We start from the raw sequence: 21,386 nt of genomic DNA on the forward strand, positions 1-21,386 counted from the left end.
CTGTGGGCAGGTGCTAAGTCCTGCTGGAAAAGGAAATCATCATCTCCATAAAGCTTGTCAGCAGATGAAAGTATAAAGTGCTCCAAAATCTCTTGTAGACAGGTGCATTGACTTTTGGACTTGATAAAACACAATGGACCAACATCAGCAGACGTCACGGCACCCCAAATCATCACTGACTTCGGAAACTTCACACTGGACTTCAAGCAGCTTGGATTCTGTGCCTCTCCAGTCTTCCTCCAGACTCCAGACCTTGATTTACAAATGAAATGCAAAATGTACTTGTATCTGAAAAGTGGACTTTGGACCACTGAGCAACAGTCCAGTTCTTTTTCTCCTTAGCCCAGGTAAGATACTTCTGACGGTGTTTCTGTTTCAGAAAAGGCTTGGTAGCCCTTTTCCTGAAGACGTCTGAGCGTGGTGACTCTTGATGCACTGACTCCAGCTTCAGTCCACTCCTTGTGAAGCTCTCCCAAGTGTTTGAATCGGCTTTGCTTGACAGTATTCTCAAGCTTGTTTTACTTTACATGTAATAAATCTAGAATCTCTGAAAGTTTCACTTTTTGAAGTAAGTTACAAAAAAAAATGTGTGTGTGTGTATATATATATATATATGTGTGTGTGTGTGTGTATATATGTGTAAATGTAAATTGTGAATATATAGGTATAAGCCTGAATATATTATGTCTGAATATATAGAAGTAAATCTGATTGTATAGTTATAAGTCTGAATGTATGCGTGTGTATATATAGTTTTTATATAGTTGTTTTCAGTATACCATTTGGATGCAAAGTCTTTGATTCGGTTCAAAGGGAATCATGGGTCAGTTGTTTATATGGCTAATGAGGTCTGTATTGTCGAATGTGTCTGCAGGCAGCTGAATCTGTTGAGTACTGCGACCCCTGCGGTCGGTGCCTGGTTGGTTCCCATTGACCAGCTGAAGACCTCCCTGCAGAAACTGGACATGGAGGCCACATTGCGTGTGTGTGCGGTCATGGGCTGCATAATGACTGAGGCCCTGGAGGTCAGACTTGTTAATACTTATACCATTAGACATCCCTGGACTTGCAGTGTAATTCAACAGAACTGTGGACATAATTTAACTGGCCTAATATTATGTGTATATGTGCTTTAACCCAACAGAAAAAGAGTATTCACATTCCATTTCGCAGCAAGTATAACCGCGTTACAAAGCGAGCCCGATATCTTCACGAGAACCCGTCCTGTTTACTGTGTAATATTCTACATCGTTACCTGCAGCAGGCTGATTACAGCATCATCGAAGAGGCCACCATGGTAAGTCTGTATGCTTGCAGAACACATGGACGCACATGTATTAGATTCTCTCATACTTCTCTCATGTTGAATTCTTCATTGGCCACTGTAAAGTCTAAAATTACTTCACCATGTCAGGGCTCCAGACTGCGAATAAAACGGTCACATTTGCAACAAAAAATATTAATTCGCGAGTGACGTTTTTGCTGAGATTGCCACTGGCGACTATATACATTTGTTATGATTTAAAAATTTGCATGTAATGGCTTTTTTCCTGCTTTTTTTGCGATCACATATTTTATGTTGACGTAATGAACTGAGATGATGCGCATCAAAGTTTTAGTGGAAAAACAGTCCTCATCTCTGCTGAACACTAGCGTTGACGACACATCTGCTAAAAGCAGCTTCAGTTGTGGCAGCATGAGAGAGATCGAAAATGATGGAGACGTGCGAGTAAAAGTCCAGCAAAACAATGTCTATTTCTTGCACAACTTGAACAAACTACAACAGGTAAAGCTGTCAGCTGTGTGGATATTAGCAAAATCGTTAACAATTCTGGTTTCTTGTTATCAAGATCTTTAGTCTATATGCTGTGTTCTTTTGATGCGGGAACTTCATTTTATTTGTAGCGTGCTTGCCGTCCAATAATCGCAATAAGATTTGTGCTCTGTTACATTTTAATAAACAAAGTATTAGCTTTAAAATTCTGCCGAATTCATAACGAAATTCAAACAATAAATACTGTTTTGGCTCTCTTTAATGTGACATGAGCGAACGCTTTAGCGCTTCAGTTTAAGCGGCACGTGATCAGTCAGCTAGAAAAAATAACTATAAAGAAGAGCATTTTGCAAAATGTATGTGTTATATTGCATATTCATATTTTTACTTAACCTGTTGTCTACATGATAAGAAACAATGCAAGGAGCTAAAGATAAAATTGAACAACACCTTTAAAATTGCATGTTACTAATGAAGAAAAACAGACTGGACGTGTGAAAGACGTACACTACCAGTCAGAAATTTTTAAACAGTAAGATTTTTAATGTTTTTTAAAGAAGTCTCTTTTGCTCCGCAATCCTGCATTTATTTGATCCAAAGTGTATGACAACAATTATAGGATGCATTGAGGAGGAGCCCAAACTACACTCAGTGGCCAGGTGATGCTGACATAGTTATGGTCCATGATATTGGCAGAGATTCTGTGTAATAAACAAGTCTTTGTGACTGTACAAAGTTCTCAAGTTGGAAAAGAGGTTTACTTCCCACTTTAAGTGAACCTTAGTTCCCAGGACAACCACAAGATGGATTAACATGCTGACAAAGACAAGAAAAGATGAGACATAAATAAATGTATGACTGAAATGTATGACTGTATGTAAAAAAAAAAAAAAAACAATAAAACACGTTTATTCTATGGCACCTAAAAAAATAATTTGGCGCCTAATTTTGTTTCTTATAGGAGCCAATGGCTCCTTAATTGATTTTTGTTTTTGTTTTTTTGTCTGGAGCCCTGCATGTTCCTCTGAATTGTACTAGCAATGGAAACCTTGACTCTTCTTGGGCAAGATAAAATGAACAATGTATTACAATCAATGTGTGTGGTAACTGCAGTTTAATCGGAATAAACATTTATTTTGCATATATTATTTTTAACAATCTGTCATTAATTATCCTTACTAATCTTGTACTACTTATTCATCTTTATATTTCAGAACGATGGACTGCCTGCTCTGGTCACCCTGAGGAAAGGTTTGGTGGCGCTTGCTCGTCAGTGGATGAAGTTCATCGTTGTAACACAGGGCTTTAAGGCAGTTGGTTTGCCACGACCCAATCAGCTTCCTAAGCCCAAAGAGCAGGACCCCATTGAGCCTGATCAGACACAGGGGCCAGACTGTGGCGCTGCCTTGCAGAGTGACACCAGTGCTGATGGAGCCGAGTTTGAGTTTGATGCAGGTAGTTATCTTGTATACCATTTACTTAACACATAGAGCAGATTTAATGTGATTTTTGGGATGTTTATCTGTTTTGTGTTGTTCATGCACCTTTTTAGGTACTGTAAGTGAACATACAATGCTGTTAGAAGGAGTATGTAGTCGTCCTGCTCCTACCGGTAACTCTGGCCCTGTGACTGGAGTCGAGATCATGAGAAAACTGTCCAAATCTCACACACACAGCGAGTCTGCCCTTAGGATCAAGGTTTGTGTGGGTCTGTTTTGTTAGCACTGAAAGTGTATAGTAAATCTGGAAGCTGAATGCTTTTTTTTAAATTTTTTTTTTTTTATAGGGTTCCCACCCTTACCAGTCCCTGAGCTACACGAGTGGAGATACAGCAGCTGATTCTCCCGCTCATGTCGGTCGGACAGGGCTGCAGTCCAATCACAGCCCTCGGAAAGAGTCGTTGCTCAGCTACTTAACAGGAAGCATCCACAGTCTGCACAACCTCCTTGAAGCCACGCCCCATCGAGCAAACGAACAAACCACAGCCAAGAGCAGCTCCCTGACACGTACTGGTATGATTTTCTTCATTCAGAGTTTACTGCTTTTGCAATCTAATATTAGACAGATGAAAATGTGAATCAGAAAGACAAATGCGTTTTCTTGATATAGGGTTTTCCTATGAGAGCAGGTTACTAACCCTATTGTGTTTGATTTTTCTTCTTTTTTAGTATTATTTTTCTGCACAGAAAATGTCAGAACCCATTAAAGTGCCGAGGCACCATACTAGGTTGGATGGTCCCAAATCCCATCCAATGCTCAGGGCAGCACGTAGATATGTCACACTAGATGGCGCAATAAAAAAAATAAAAAAAACCTCAATTGTTTTTTGCAAGTAACTTCAAATCCATATAGTTTGTAAAAGAAGTCATTTTTCTCTGGGTCTTTCAGTTCTGCAGATGGTAGCATGTGACTTATAAAACAGGGATGTACTGAAATTAAAATTCTGGCTGATACCAGTATGTCGATATTAAAATTCTTTACAGTTTTATCAAATAAATGAAAAATAAAACACTGCAAACCAATATTCAATTGATTTAATTCCTACGAGTGAATTAAGCATCACAACATTTTAATGTACTTGAAAAAACATATCAATTTTGAGATTTACTATTTTTAATATTACTAAATATTCAATTGATTTAATTCCTACGAGTGAATTTAGGCATCACAACATTTTAATGTACTTGAAAAAACATATCAATTTTGAGATTTACTATTTTTAATATTACTTTTAAACAATTAATAAATTATTAATTTTATTAAAGATAAACTTTAGTTGATTGTTAGATTAAGGCAAAGGTCATCTGAATGGTAAAATAGGGAAAATGAGCATGCAGAATTAAATATCCAGTATCTGATACCAATGAATAATAAAAAAATCTCTAATATCAGAGTATTATTTTAGTATTATTTGATGATGTATTAATATTTTAAATGAGCTTTCATTGTTATATTTTCACTTTCTTTTCATTTTAGTTTTAGAAATTTTATGTGCTTTTGTCATTTTTTTATAGTTTTTATAACTTAAAATTATTTTATTTCAGATAGTTGCTGAAATTTCAAAAAGTTTAATTTCAAAATAAATTTAAGTGTTTATTTTTGAGTTTATATGTAATATGTATGTTTTAATTCAGCTTTGCTTCTTTTAACAAAAACTGTTTTTAATACTTTGTTTTAATTAACAATAATAGCACTATCACCCAATAACCAATATAATACCGATATATAGTGCATCCCTAAAAAAATTACAAAGACTTGCACTGTAGGCGGGACCAGAAAGATATCTATTGACAGAATATGTCAAAAACTTGAGCAATGTGCTAACATCCCCTCAGAACAGAGCATCATAGTGAATTCTGCGCAGAAAGCATAACACTCATTTTCTTCAAGTAAAAATCTAGATAATGTTAAATGTTTGTTGTTTTTGGTAGACAATAATGTTGGTGCAGACGTGTTAACGGAACATCCTCTTCTATCGGAGCCATTTTCCGTCAGCTTCTACAACTGGATGTCAAATGCTGTTGGCAACCGCACAGGCGGCAACGTCCAGGGCTCGCCTCTCAACCGCTCTCAGCACAACAGCCTGCAGACCGGAGGTGAGTGATTAGTGTATTGACAGAGAAATGTGAGTAGTCTGTTGACTGTGTGTAAACATGTAGCTGTATCTGTCCATGTGGCTGCGATTAGAGACTTAACTGTGTACAGTGATTAGAGTGTGTTCATTTGCACTGAAAATCTTCATTAACTCTTTGTGTTTAGGAGTCCTCCCCACCATTCCTTCTGCATCAGATTTTAACACTGTACTGTCCAGTGATCAGAATACACTGGACACACACTCTCAGCACACACACTCCCAGCACAGCACAAGTCAGGATGACCTGCTTGATCAAGATGAGACAAATCTCTGCCCGGCAGCTGTGCAGCTAGCCGACGCTCAGGTGCGTGCGCCAGGAATACTTAATATTTGGTAATCATTTATTTATGACCATGCATATTTTATTGCCTCCTCTCTTTTTGTTTGCGTGTGTGTGTCATGGGATTGTCTGTACAGGTTGTTTTTAAGCCTTTGTTGAGTCACATTGGTATCCAGCCCCAGGATGCTCCTCCACTTAGTTACAAGATGTATTTTGGGGAGCACCTGTCCTTCAGCGGCACTCTTGAGTGTTTGAGAGCTGACATTGTCGACTCTGACACCAGCAAAGACAGGAAGAACAAACGAACACACAGGTAACACAGATTTCCCAAGGTAGCTTTTGTTCATCTGTCTAGAGATATTCCATAAAGCGTTCTTATTTATTTATTTATTTATTTATTTATTCCCTGATTCAATTTCATTTTATGGGTATGGGTACTCTGAAGTGCCCAATAATTAAATGACTACAGTGTTGCTATTGTTAACTAAAACTATTAAGCTTAAAATAAAATTATATGGAATAAAATAAAATAAAATAAAACTTAGAACATTTGTTGCCTGGCAACTAGCTAAAATAAGTTTACTAAAATATAATTAAAGTATAAAAAACAAAAACCAATGCAAAATGACAAAAAACAAATACCAAAACTGAAACTTGACTAAATTTAAAATGAAAACTAAAAAACAATAAAGGTTAAATCTAAATATTAATAAATACCAAATTAAATGACTAAACTATTAAATTCAATTCATAATAAATAAATGTAATTAGTATTAAAATTATTTTTTACAAAAACTACAAAACCAAAAAGTTCTTTCTTGATTTCAAGTTGACCCTGACTGATAGTAATAACTAGCAATTCAGCGAGTGATTCAGGTGTTGATTCATTAGCCGTTTGACAGATTCAGAGAGTTCATTCAGTGAAGGATTCATCAGACTCATTCAAACTGGTAACTTCTGAGTTCATGAGTCTTTTTATGTAATTAAAAGATTCGGGTATGAGGTTTGTAGATTCAGACTACACTGGTAACATTGTATGTATGTCTTCTGTTCAAAAACAGCTAGACAGACCACAGCTGAATGGAACAAAATGCATTGAGAAGCATTTTTTACAAGGCCTGCCCTGATGATTGAGACGTTCAGTTTGAACGCAGTCGTACTGGAGAAGTGCATGTCAACCCCTCCCTCTGCCAGCGCACTGTCCTTCCACGAGCTGAGCCGGAGACCCCAGGCCAGTGTGCACTGCCATTTTACCCTTGCTTGCCAAGCGATTCGCCAGCACGTGGATATGGCCCTGGTCCGCCTCATTCACCAGTTCAGCACGATGATCGACGACATCAAAGCCACACAGACTGACATCAAGCTCAACCGCTACACTGCCGGCTCCTCTTCCCCAACGCCCACCAAGGCGCGGCCATATCGGGAATTTCGCTCTTCTGATTTCAGCCGTAGTTCTCGTGGGAGCCTGAATGGAGCTGCTCGACTGGGCACTCAGAAGGGCAAACGGACCATGGTCGGGCCGGGCCTAGACACGCTGACCAGGAATCGAGAGCCTCGTGGAAGGGGGACACTGGGACGTTCGGAGCGAAGGACGTCAAAAGTATCTCGGAAGGGTTCGCGTGATGTGGCGGACCACATGACCATTCAGATGGATGACTCGGACTCCATCACAGTGTCAGAACAGAGCGAGCCGTCGGCCGAGTGCTGGCAGAACATGTACAAACTTCTTAATTTCTACTCGCTCATATCAGACCCCACAGGCATCCTGGAGAAGAACCAAGATAATGCCCTCTCAGGTAGGACTTGCTCTGCATTTTTCTGTTAATTTGAATTCTTTTGATTCACTTTTTTAAGTGAAATAATTTGAAAATATGATAAGAATTTTATAAGAAAATAAAGTATGTTTTTAGACCCAAGATTTTTTTTACATTGCAACGTTAGTGGAATAGTGAAAATTAGTGGCGATTAATTAATGTGTCCAGATATTATTCTTTTGATTTTAATTTTACATTATTCTCAAGAATAATTTTTAATAGGTTTTCAGTACTGCAATAGGGTAATGAGCATCATTCTTGGTGTATGCCGTGTTTGTTATTAAAAAGAGTTTAAAATATTATTAATAAACGTACATCACCACCACAAAGTCAATGCAACAGTTTATTGCACCATGATGTATACTATAAATACTTTACAGTTTAAATATGTCATTATTGTATTACACATTATGGTAATGAAATTCTATTTTATTGTGTTGTGTTAATGAGACTCGGAGAAAGGAAACTCAGTTGTCATGAAAATGTAAAATTGCAAAAAAATCTTATTTTCGCTTTTGGATGGTACAAAATTTGTCTAATAATCACTGCTTTTGGCCTAATTTGCCTATTCACTTGCTCTTCAGAGGGTGGACGGAGCCCTGTGGATCCTCCATGTCGATTGGTGTTTGAATCTGAGGGCGAGACGCCGCCCAGTCGACTGGGTCGTAGGCGGAGCTTGGTAAGCTCTGAGCCCCAGCATGTGACGCTGATCGTGTTCGGCGTTGGCATGGTGAACCGCACACATCTGGAAGCAGACATTGGAGGACTGACCATGGAGGCAGAGCTTAAGAAAATACATGGCAGTTTTACTCTAAAGGAGAAAATGAAGGGTAAATCAAACAGCATTTTTAAATAAATGTAACATTTTAAAATATCCTATATACTTACCTTATCCTACAATTTCTGTTCTGTTGATGCAGATATTCTCCATCAGAAGATGACTGAGACCTGTGCCTCGGCCCATATCGGATGTGTGAACATTGTGCTTCTGGAAGGAATCACACCAGACATACAGTCAGTAATTCATTTAACACTAGGCCTAAGACCCACTGAGTGCTCTACCACTTATCAGCATCCCTTTTCATATAAATCTGTTTACCTTGAAGTGTCTAATTTCTCTTTTTTAAATATGCCCAATCTCAGTTTCACGTGCAAAACACTGTAAACCATTGGTAGGTTGACTTCCTGAAGAGTGTAGACACTTTGTCTCTGCGGTGCTTTAATATTTTGCTCTGTTTATTTGATCAGTCTGACATATCAACTTAACGGACTAAACAATAACATGAACCACAATGCAAAAACATCCATACACTACTGTTCTATAGTTTGCAGTCAGTAAGATTTTTTAAAAATGTTTTTGAAAGAAGTCTCTTATGCCCACCGATGCTGTAACTGTGAAATATTATTACAATTCAAAATAATATTAAATTTTAATATATTATAAAATGTAATTTATTCCTGTTATTCCAAATGATTATTATGTTATTCCTTCAGAAATCATTATGTTATGCTGATTTGGGGATTAACAAGCATTTCTTATTATCACTGCCACATTCCTATTAATCATGCATTTATTTGAAATAGAAATCTTTGGAAACATTATAAATGTCTGTACTGCCACTTTTGATCAAATTAATGCATACTTGCCGAATAAAATTATTAATTTCTTTTAAAAATCTCACTTCACAGTTCTGACCACAAATTTTTTTTTGACCAGTATTTAATGACCAGCATGTGACCGATACTTCACTGTGTTTTTAGAAACCGCATGGTAGCAAGCTAAAAACGACACAAACTAGAGTGACCATATGTGCCATTTTTACGGGACACGTCCTGGCCAGGATTCCTATATTGCCTAAAATATCCAGGACTTGGCTGTTTGCGCTGCGCAGACAGATTGTTGTATGACATCTGTGAGATCTATAGAGAACATGCGGCTCCTTGTGCTTTTAAATCGCTCTCGCAGTACTTTGATGTCATACAACGATCAGTCTGAACTAAAGAACGAACACATCTAATGTGTACATGTATCTGCATCGCTTTGACCGTTCTCTGTAGATCCCACCTTCTCACATGCCACGATTGGTCGATTATATACAATGCCAGCAAGTTATTGGTCAAACTTCTTTTCGATCATTACCTTCAGCAGGTATGAGAACAGGAAAACAAAGCTAAATATAGAAATCCTGGCCAGGACGTGTCCCGTAAAAATGACACGAATGGCCACCCTAACACAAACATAGTTTAGAAACTGCATAACACCACCCTGGAAACGAGCCACAATAACCTAGCCTTAGAAAATGTAAAATCCAGTTCAAGCAGCCCTTGTTATGCACTTTATTCCTAGCATATTCTCTGTGATTATCATATTTTAAAGTTGTTTTAAAGTCATTCTTGGATCTGTTTTTTTTTCTGGTGTTCTCTCTTTCCACAAATGTATTTTTAAGAGTACAGATTTATCACATCATATGCGAGTTTTGAAATGTTTTCTCTGTGGATAACTTTCCCCTCTTCTACCTTCCTGCTCTCTCCTCTCCTCTCTTCTTTCTATCTGTAATCTTTTTGTTGTTTTTTTCTGCCTCTCTCACTGGCAGACTAGAGGATTTTCCAACCTCACCTACCAGCACAACCAAGCAGGAGTTCCTGTATGTCTAAGTTTCCTCAGTAACCTTGTCCAGTCCTCCATGACCATTCATAACATCTCCATAATATTTGTATATCACAGTCCCTTCCATATTTCAAATATATGCTATATACCGTTCACCCTAAGATTTCTTTTGCTCTAATCCTCCAAATCCCTCTCATATAAATGTTTCACAGCAGTGTATAGTGTCTTGAAATCATAACATCCTCATGACACTTAATTTTACAGTCATATTTACTTCATTAATGCATTGTCAGTGGGATACTTTTCCATTTCCTAGTCTAATTGAAACAAGCTTTTGACTATCACTGTTAAGTCCATTTTATAGGTTATTCTGACCAAGGTCCACCCACTGTCATGTTTCCTTTTCGAAAATATGGATGATGGATTGTTAATAACTACCAGTGTTATTTTTTCCCCGTCATATTTTCATCAACAGTATGTTTTATTAAAAGAGTTTCATTGTCTTTTTCACAATGACGTGCATAGCCCCACCCCCTGCATCTTTAGACAGGAAGAGACCATCTGACTAATTTTGGTTTTGCTTTTATACACCGTTTAAGTGATGATTGATCTGAAATCAAACTAAAACAAAACAAAAATCTTTAGTTTAAGGGCAAAGTAGTCTTTTAGAGCAGTTTTACAGACTATTTTTCCCCTGTTCTTCCAAAAGTAGGCAGTATTTCACAGACTCATAACTCAGAACAGAAAGTAGATTATAAAGTTCTGCTAGTGGTTATTGAGTTTATGTGCTACTATGTGCCTCATACAAAACTCTGAATATCTTTTAAAGGGGTCATAGGATGCTACATGCACTTTTACAAGTTGTTTGAACTGAAATGTGTGTTGGCAGTGTGTGTACACAACCACCCTATAATGATAAAAATCCACCCAGTGTTTTTTTTTTATCTGGTTAAATGTTTTCCCCTTTCTCAAATTGAGCCGATCTCAGATGCCTGTCTGTGTGACGTCACAAAAACAGGCCCCTCCCACGATAGTTTGACAGACTGGACTGGCGTCTTACCTTAGACCCGCCCTGAGTGAGCTGTCATCAGTCCGCCATTGTTTCACCGCTGGAGCAGATGTAGACAAGAATGACTCCTAAGCGATTGAGGTGTTCTGTTGTTGGATATAATAATGAACATAGCAGTCGTCATTTACTCCTGTTCGCGCGAATCATTCATGATCCAGCCTCATCTACAGAAGAAGTGAGTATAATGTTTTGTAATGAATCTTTGCAAATCGCCTTTCCTAATAATGTGCTAATTAGCAAGTTTCACGATGAATGCGGCTAAAGTAAACAGTCTCTCTGAGAGCAGCTCGGAAGAGAGGGGCGGGGTCAGCAGAGCTCATTAACATTTAAAGGAAAATGCTACAAAAACGGCTTGATCTGAAAAGAGCTGTTTTTGACAGGGTAAAAAAAATTTTTTTTACACTACCATTGAGAAATTTTAACCAAACTATGTTACAGACTTTTCATTAAGACCCTAAAGAATCATATCAACTTGTGGTAAATGGGCATCCTATGACCCCTTTAAATACTTGATGCTTCTGTCCTGGAAAATGTTGTTGAATCCAATGATTAGTTCCTCCTGAAGGGCGCTCATTGCAGCAGCTTGGTACCTTAACACAATCTAGTTTTCTGGTGCACCCTGACTCTTGGAAGGTGCATATCCATCAATCAATCTAAATTCACGACATTTTGGCAAGTGTTTGCCAGCTTTGTGTGTAGTGTGAATCTGATGGACCGTCTACGATCATGCCATCAGCGCCTGAAACTCTCCCTTTCATCTTTTCTATTAATCCATCTAGATCTCTCTCCTTGCAGTTGCTCTCTCCACATCTACAAGGCCTCGTTTCCAGTCACATGAACATTTCATTTGTACATTTTGCCAGTATCTGTCTGCACATATTTCACAGACATTGTTTTATGTTACTGCTCGATATTACATCCAGCCTGTGATTTCAAAATGAGCACTTGTAGTAAGTTCCTTTTGTTTGTGTGTATTTGTGTATTAGGACGGTGGTGAAGTGTAACATCGCAAAGTCCCAGGCTTTATATAGCGCACAGCGTGGGCTGAAGACCAATAATGCTGCCGTATTCAAAGTGGGTGCAATCTTCATCAACATCCCGCAACACCCTGCAACGCTGCACAGCATGATGGTCCGCAGCTCCCACCAGCTCTCAAAACAGATTTCAGACCTCATCCGTCAGCCCTCCAACATGTGAGGCAAACCTCTGTACTTTCTTTTCGTAAGTTTTAATGATTTTTTTATATATTTTTTTTTGCCCATATTAAATTCAAATCTGTTTATATCAGCCCCCCGCCCAACCGCGAAGACACGCCTACTCCACAGCCTTCTGAAGTGAGTGTCAATCAAACTCCGGTGGAGGCCATTGAGTTTCCTCAGCTGCCTGAAGGACTGGAAAAGAAGCCAATCGTGTTGAAATTCAGCGCTATGCTGGATGGGATCACTATTGGTGCAGCCCTGTTGCCCTCTCTCAAAGCAGAATACAAGATGGGTCGTATGAAGAGCCATGGCATGACAGGTACCCACAATTCCACTGGCACAGTTGTTAATTTATTTGACTGCGCCCTGGGAAATACAGATGCAACAATAACAAATGATTAACGTTTTGGTGTCTCCCTCACAGGTGCTCAGACACGGTTCACTTTTGAACTACCCAATCATAAGCTGTGTTTCCAGTCGAAGGTTTCCCCTGTGGATGTGTCGGCCATGCCACCCACTGCCAGCCTGACACTGCCTCCCGTCACCGTGTCAGGACAGTACATCATACAGGAGCACGAGGGGCACAGCGACACTGCCTGGGCCCCAGGATACAGCAACTATCTTCAGGGAAACTACTTGCGCTGTGTAGCTGAGGTGTGCCATTGATGTAGCAATGAGATGTTGTACTAAATAGGTTGCTTGATTATTAGATGATCAAGTTTGTTTCAGCAGATGGATGGATGGATGGATTCGTTTGAAATACAATAAACTGGTTTCTTCATTTTTAGATTGGGTCTTTCGAACACAACTTGACCACAGATTTGCTCAACCATCTAGTCTTCCTTCAGAAGGTCTTCATGAAGGAGGTCAATGAGGTCATCCAGAAGGTGTCAGGTATGTTTGATGAAGAGCAGGTAGCATAAATGGATGACTTTTTCCATATATATTTTTAGTTTTTTGTTTAGTTTAGTTGTTTTTATTTTCATTTTATTTTTTGGTTACACTTTATTTTAAGGTGTCCTTGTTACAGTGTAATTATACATTTAAGAACTGAGTAATATTAATTTACTACATGTACTTACTATATGGTTAGGGTTTGGTTTAGGGCTACTTGCATGTTAATTCTGCATAATTTATTGTTATTATAATTTTAAGTTCATGTACCATGTGTAACATTGACACTAAAGTGTTACATATTCTTTTGCTTGACTTGGCTTGATTTCACACCAGCTGTGTGAAATGTGTTTGTTTCTGTAGGAGGCGAACAGCCAATCCCACTGTGGAATGAACACGATGTGTCAACAGATGGCGACAAACCTAAAATTCTGCTTTATTCTATTAATCTGACTTTTAAGGTTTGTACTAATAAAATTGTGTGTTTATTAATTTTAAGTGAATCTTGCAGACTTTAGACTTCATCAGTATGTTTTTTTCTGTTGTAGGGGATTCAAATGACAGCCACCACTCCTTCAATGAGGGCGGTGCGCTTTGAGACGGGCTGGATTGAGCTTGAACTGTCCAATCGGGTTCAGTGCAAGACTACTCCCACAGGAAGTAACTACCTGAAGCTCTTTGGGAAATGTCAAGTGGATCTCAATTTGGCTTTGGGGCAAATAGTCAAACATCAGGTAGCTAGTCACAGAAACATAAAGAGCAGCACTGTTATTCATTGCTCTCAATAAACTTTCCTGTACATGCATGAGATTTTGATAAGGTGGTGCACACTATTAGTTAATCACTGTTGTCGTGCCACTGTCTCTTGCAGGTATATGAGGAGGCGGGGTCAGATTTCCACCAGGTGGCGTATTTCCGCACTCGAATCGGTTTGCGCAATGCACTGCAGGAGGAGATCAGTAGCAGCTCTGACAAAGAGGCTGTCCTGATCACACTCAATCGTCCTATCGTTTTTGCTCAGCCAGTAGCATTTGACAGAGGTCAGTCCACACTTAGCCTTTTGTTTTTTCATGTGCATCCGTTGGTGGATTTTTTTTGTTTTTTTTTGTAATTGTGTATGTCTGTTGTAGCTGTTCTGTTCTGGCTGAACTATAAGGCTGCCTATGATAACTGGAAGGAACAGCGCTTGGCTCTCAACTCAGACATTCATATGGCCACCAAAGAGGTGGTGGACAAACTGCCAGCCATACAGCAGACCAGCGTCCAGGCCTTCAGCACTCTCTTCCTGCAGCTCACTGTCAATGACCTGGGCATCTGCCTGCCGATCACCAGCACCACACAGGTGGAGCCTCACTGATACACAATCTATTTTTCGTTCTTTTTAATGTTTAGACTCATCAGTTTGGTGTGAACAGGCCTTTAACTGTATAAAATACTGTAGGCTTGTATTTCACCCTTTATACACATGAAATATTTCCATTTCTGGTCAGAATGATTGATGTTAAATGCTTGGCCCTTCTTTCTGCTGTACATAGGCCAATCACAGTATTGATTCTGACACTGGCTCAGCACTGGTGTTAACCATCGAGAGTACGCTAATCACAGCCTGCTCCTCTGAATCTCTGGTCAGCAAAGGCCATTTCAAGAACTTTTGCATTCGATTTGCTGAGGGGTTTGAGACAACTTGGGATGACTGGAAACCTGAGGTCAGAGGAGACCTGGTCATGAATGCCTGTGAGTAACACTTAAAGTTAACTTGTTGTGTGTCTGTATTTGGCCCCATAATGCTTCCATGATTCTTGAAATGCTCAATGTGGCTTTCTAGGTGTCGTCCCTGATGGTACTTATGAGGTTTGCTCCAGAACGACAGGCCAGGCCTCTGCAGGTATGAGTAAAATAATGTTCTTCAGTAATTTTCATGTTTTTAGAAGAATACTCTCACTCTTATGCTTTCCAAGGCTGCATTTATTTGATCAAAAATACAGTAAAAACAGTAATATTGTGAAATATTATTACAATTTAAAAGAAATGTGACCCTGGACCACAAAACCAGTCTAAGTCGCTTGGGTACATTTGTAGAAATAGCCAAAAAAACATTGTATGGGTCAAAATTATTGATTTTTCTTTTATGCCAAAAATCTTTAGGATATTACGTAAAGATCCTCTTCCATGAAGATATTTTGTACATTTCCTACTGTAAATATATGCATTGCTAAGAACTTCATTTGGACAACTTTAAAGGCGATTTTCTCAGTATTTAGATTTTTTTGCACCCTCAGATTCCAGATTTTCAAGTAGTTGTATCTCGGCCAAATATTGTCCTTAACAAACCATACATCAATGGAGAGCTTATTTATTCAGTTTTCAGATGATGTATAAATCTCAATTTCAAAAAATTTTATGATGGGTTTTGTGGTCCAGGGTCACAAATGTTTTTTATTTTAATATATATGTAATTTATTTCTCTGATGGCAATGCTAAATTTTCAGCATCATTACTCCAGTCTTCAGTGTCACATGATCCTTCAGAAATCAAATGCTTTCTTGTTTAATAAAATTAATTTCTTGAGATCTTACCGACCCCATATTTTTGAATGGTATTATACATTGATGAAATGCGCAAAACCACACCAAAAACAAGAATGCATTAAGGAAGAAAACATGGTCAATTTGATTTCATACTGACTTCATATTTGATCTTTGTCTGTATTTATTAACAAAATCTTTCAATACTCCAGAAAGCAGCAGCGCAGGGACATGGACGCTAAATGTCTTGTGGAAGATGTGTGGTATTGATGTGCACATGGATCCCAACATCGGCAAGCGTCTGAATGCTCTGGGTAACACGCTCACCTCTCTGACTGGTGAAGAGGACAATGATGACATCACAGACCTCAACTCAGTCAACATTGGCGACCTATCAGACGAGGACGAGAGTGACGGCACGTCTCCCCCCATACACGCGGTCAGAGCTCGCACTCTTTAACATTTCTTAATGCCACTGTAAAGTCTTTGTAACTATTTTTTGAGTTTGAACTTACATTGTCTGCTTCTTTGGTTTCTTGTTTTTTTGTACATGTATATTAATGTCATTGTTATGTTTAGAGCAGGAAATGTGAAGTGTCTTTGTGCTCATTTGTACTCAGTGTCTGTGTAGTGGTGTGCGTTTGTGTTTGTTTTAAACTGGCCCATGTTTGCAGTGTCCTGAAGGGGATCTCAGTCCCAGACTTTCGTTCAGGAGGCGGCTGGTGAACAGCATTCTGGGCATTAGCCCCAGCCCCCCTCCCCTCTCACCTTCTGAGTGTCGTAATATTTCTCCATCATCCACAATCACTCGGCTAAAGTCGAGAAGTGTTCGCCTGCCATCCACAGCCAATGCAGAACGAACTAAACATCCCAGACCCCTGTCCTGGGGCTGTGTATGTACTTCAAAGCTCCTGTTTGCTTTTCAGTTCTCTCTGTTTCTCTGTCACATTCTTTCTCTCCATCTTGTTCATGCTGTCAGGGTGGAAGTTGCTTTTAAGATCGGTCACATCAAAATCGTGTTGAATTGTGCCTAGAACTGAAATATGTCGAGCGAGTCTGAATTCTATCATTTCCTGCTACTTTTTAGTTTTGTCTGACTCTGACTCCTCTCCATGAGAAATGAGTGGCCAGTGACATCTTAGACTCTTCTTATTTCCCGTTTCCAAAGGATGCATTTCTCATGGACAAGCTTTGTTCAGTAATCAGTTTTTCGGGGTGGTGCTGTGATTTTTTTATTTTTTTTTCTGATGTGTTGGAATGAACCACACTTGTTTTGACTGTTCAACAGTCAGTGTGATTTTGGAACTCTTATGCATGACTGTACCTAGGGCTGTGGGCGGAATGATGGTAAACACTGTGCAACTGTTGAAATATGGCAACAGGTTGTGATTTTGCTATATGTTTTTTGTGTTTTAAAATTAACTTGGTTATTTGTATTCTCAAATTAACAAAATAACAAATAACCAATTTGTTTTATTGAATTTCCTGAAAAATATACACTGTCATTTTTAAAAGAAATTAATGCTTTAATTCAGCAAGGACACATTGAAGTGATCAAAAGTGCAAACGTGACAGTACAGACTTTTACAATGTGAAAAAAAAAATTACATTTCAAATAAACGTCCTGAAATCCCGAATCCTGAAAGTTTCCACAAAAATATAAAGCAGGCCAGTTTTTTGTCTTCATAATGATAATAAAAAGAAATGTTTTCGGAGCATCAAATCAGCATATTAGAATTATTTCTGGAGGATCATGTGACACTGAAGACTGCGTAATAGCTGCTAAAAATTCATCTTTTCCATTACAGGAATAGGTTACATTTAAAACAAAAAATTGGAAATTTAGAAAACATTTATTTTAAATTGTAATAATATTTCACATTGCTGTTTGTACTGTAAAAAAAATTAAGCCTTGGTGAGCATAATAGTCTTCTTTCAAAAACATTAAAAAATCTTACCAACCCCAAACTTTTGAATGGCAGTGTAAATGTATATTTTAATATTTGTAAAATGAAATAAGATAAAATAATAATATGGTGTATATGCCATTTTTGAATGACTCATACCATGATAAGAAATACCGGATTTTGTCATACCGCCCACCCCGAAGTGTGTCTCGTATCTTAAATGTATTATTTTGACAGTTGTTTTCCCTCATACAGGAGTCTGTTGACTTGCGCAGACAGGCAGTGATGAGCAGTCAGATAATCGATGCTCGTGGACGGAAGCGCTTGGTGGATATTAGAGAACTCAATGAGCAAGCCAAAGTCATTGATGATCTCAAGTAATGTCAACCTGACATTGATAATAAGCAATATACCTCAATCTGTTTTTTGTCTAAAAGAATCCATATAATTTTTTTTTCTCTCTCTAAGGAAACTGGGAGCAAGTGAAGGCACCATAAACCAGGAAATCCAGCGCTATCAGCATTTGGAATCTGTCGCTGTCAATGATATCCGTCGGGATGTGCGCAAGAAGCTACGGCGCTCCAGCATGCGGGTGAGAAAGACTTGATTCAGCTCACTACATTGAAAGTGTGGTGGAGATAAAATGTTGCATTAATTGAGTTTGTGCTTCTTTTTTTTTAGGCTGCGTCATTGAAAGATAAATGGGGTTTAGGGTACAAGCCAAGCTACAGCAACAGCAGATCAAAGAGCATTTCGGCAACAGGCAGACCACCAATGAAGAGATCGGATAGACCCAAGTACATACACACATACATACACACTCACTCACTCACTCACATTTAATCACAGATGGTTTAATGTATTTCAATTACACATCATTAGTTTGTTCATTGATTGATTTATTTTTTTTGTCTCTCTTAAGGGACGATCTGCCAGACATTAAAGTGGATGCAGCATCTCCAGCACCAAGGGTTACCTTCAACATTGACACGGTAGTGTGTATGCGTACATCTGTGTGTGCCTGAGTCTGTACATTTGTCCATTTAAAATGCTGTATGCATCTTTATTTGTCATCATTCTGTGGTTCCATCTTCATGTTCAGTGTTTGTGTCAACGATGTTTGTAAAGTTAAAAAAAGCTTTGCCTTTTACATTACTGTTAGAAATTAACAATCGGTCCCTATAGATTCTCTTTGCCACCTTGAAAACTTCTCAGTCCCTTAAAGTATAGATATACGGCCGGGAAGCAAGAAAACACACATTCAAATGGTATTCTCAATACTTCAATTTATTCATAGAAATACAGATCTTATATAGGCATATGTCGAGGGGAGTTTCACCCTCTTAACCAATGAGGATAGGATGACATACACATATAGGATGTTTGACCAAGAACATCCTATATGTGTATGTCATCCTATCCTCATTGGTTAAGAGGGTGAAACTCCCCTCGACATATGCCTATATAAGATCTGTATTTCTATGAATAAATTGAAGTATTGAGAATACCATATATGTATTCTCAATACTTCAACTTTATTCATAGATACAAAGATATTATATAGGCATATGTCGAGGGGAGTTTCACCCTCTTAACCAATGAGGATAGGGTGACATACCCATACAGGATGTTTTGGCCAAGAACATGTGTTTTGTATAAAATGGCCACATGTACAGAAAAACATGTACATATTAGGAATAGACTTCCTGGCGAAGGATGCTGAACCCTCCTCACAGTTCAGCACAAACTCCTTTACCTCGTAATCCTAGCATTCATCTCCTTATTTGGGCATTTGACCCAAGCAACTAATGTATACATGTGTGCATGCCTACCTCGAATATGAGTAAGAGACATTAAAACACCATACAAGAGAGAGAGAACAGATAGAGGAGGGAGAGTGAGAGGGAGAGGGAAAGAAAGGAGGGGTGAGGCATTCTCAAGACAGAGAGTGTTTTCTAACAATTACCATTCAAAAATTTGGGGTCAGTAAGATTTTGTTTATAAGTTAAATGTTCTATTTTGCAAGGATGCCATGGATCAAAAGTGACAGTCAAGACATTTAACGTTACAAAAGATTTCATTATTTTTTTTAACTTTATTTCTTTATAATTTATTAAACGATATTCTATTCATCAAAGAATCATGAAAAATAATTATCAGTTTATACAAAAATATTAATATACACAACTGTTTGCAACATTTGATTATGATAAGAAATGTTTTTTGAACAGCAACATGACCAATATTGCTGTTTTTACTGTAAAAAGTACAGTTACAGTTATTTGTTTTTGATCAAATAAATGCAGACTTCTTTTCAAAAATATTAAAATATCTTACTGACCCCAAACTTTTGAACAGCAGTGTACTTGGACAAATACGCACACATACACATACATTTTATGGTTTCACCTGCAAGTGCTTCACTCTTGACTTAATGAAAGCCGTATGTATGGTATGCACATACTGTGCTGAACACATATGTTCATGTACTGTATAGCTCAGTAAGTCTGTTTGTGTTTAAGATGGAAACCCCAATCCCAAGTCCAGCTGACTCTGTTTTTAAGGTATTGGAGAAAAACGGTCCAAATCAAATCTTAAAATCACCTCTGAATCTCTATGCATGAAAGTCTTGTGGTGTGAAATCGCTAAATCTAAATCTGCTATTCAAACTCCAATCAAAAATCATCAGAGATTAATGATTTTAGCCTTTTTGGATCTTCGGCTGAAGAGTGGTCTTATTTTCTCTTGATCTCTCTACTCACACATTCATTAACACACACTCTCACTCCATATGTTGAAGCTGCTTTTGTGCTGTGTTGGTGTAACTAATCAACTCTTCATCGTTTCTTCAGCATGTCTGGATCTTTGTCCATTGCATTGCTCATGATGTCTTTCTTGTCATCTGTCCATCTTTTCATTTCTCATCCCTCTCTCCTCCGCTGGGTCGTAGTGGAAAGCATGAATTGGGAAAAGGAAAAGCTCTCTTAAAAGTGCTCACTGGTTTTGAGCTATCAGCCAACAGATACAGTTTGAATTGACAGTGAGTCAGAATCAGTTCAGTTTAGGTTTTGAGTACATCAACAGATAGAGAGACCGAATGATGGATGGATAGATAAACATTCAAGTAAGTGTCCGGTGGAAATATTATAGCACTTTTCCACTCCATGATCTCAACAGAAGCCCAGTTGAGGAGAAAATTGTAAATGTTAGACAGTTGGATAAAAGGATTTCTATTTCAGTTACAATCTTGATGAGAATTAATCTAATAGACCCAATATAATAGCTTAGTGGCCATTGAGCTTTTAGACATGCCAGGGTTATATTTCACCACAAAATCACAGGAAAAAAAAATAGAAATTGCATTTTGCTTCAATAACATGAAAGCTTTATTATTTATTTATTTGCATTGGAACAATATTTAAGTAAATTAAGTAATTAAGTGAACATTTCTGTATTACGGCAATAAGGATCACCATTGAATATAATGGTAATTACAAACCCAAGGGTAAAATGTCCAGATATATGATGGTAGTGATGCATTGATATTCAAATTCATAGTTTGATGGCTGACAACTGATACATTTCTGATTGTTAAAATTCTACACTTTTTTTGCTTACAAAAAATGCAATTTACTAAAATAAAGTCAGTTGTTTTAAATGCTGTAAATAAATGTAAGCATCA

The 21,386-nt window shown here is 38.1% G+C and overlaps 1 protein-coding gene across 1 annotated transcript in view; it reads left to right on the forward strand.

Moving 5' to 3' along the window:
* LOC107747574 (uncharacterized protein KIAA1109-like) overlaps positions 1-21,386 on the forward strand; it is a 66,110-nt gene that overhangs the window by 29,405 nt on the left and 15,319 nt on the right. Inside the window, 30 exon segments of the mRNA XM_016562163.1 lie at positions 875-1,025; positions 1,145-1,297; positions 2,989-3,229; positions 3,327-3,472; positions 3,561-3,786; positions 5,206-5,370; positions 5,534-5,712; positions 5,826-6,020; positions 6,500-6,516; positions 6,805-7,484; positions 8,087-8,332; positions 8,423-8,516; positions 10,097-10,147; positions 12,166-12,372; positions 12,468-12,697; positions 12,803-13,032; positions 13,167-13,272; positions 13,636-13,733; positions 13,821-14,006; positions 14,144-14,312; positions 14,403-14,614; positions 14,808-15,006; positions 15,098-15,157; positions 16,010-16,236; positions 16,472-16,690; positions 17,960-18,081; positions 18,173-18,296; positions 18,386-18,501; positions 18,627-18,696; positions 20,227-20,268. Of these exon segments, the coding sequence (XP_016417649.1) occupies positions 875-1,025; positions 1,145-1,297; positions 2,989-3,229; positions 3,327-3,472; positions 3,561-3,786; positions 5,206-5,370; positions 5,534-5,712; positions 5,826-6,020; positions 6,500-6,516; positions 6,805-7,484; positions 8,087-8,332; positions 8,423-8,516; positions 10,097-10,147; positions 12,166-12,372; positions 12,468-12,697; positions 12,803-13,032; positions 13,167-13,272; positions 13,636-13,733; positions 13,821-14,006; positions 14,144-14,312; positions 14,403-14,614; positions 14,808-15,006; positions 15,098-15,157; positions 16,010-16,236; positions 16,472-16,690; positions 17,960-18,081; positions 18,173-18,296; positions 18,386-18,501; positions 18,627-18,696; positions 20,227-20,268 (5,161 nt within the window).

Source organism: Sinocyclocheilus rhinocerous, unplaced genomic scaffold, assembly GCF_001515625.1.
Source record: "Sinocyclocheilus rhinocerous isolate Xijiao unplaced genomic scaffold, SAMN03320098_v1.1 scaffold469, whole genome shotgun sequence".
In the NCBI taxonomy this organism is placed as follows: Eukaryota; Metazoa; Chordata; class Actinopteri; order Cypriniformes; family Cyprinidae; genus Sinocyclocheilus; species Sinocyclocheilus rhinocerous.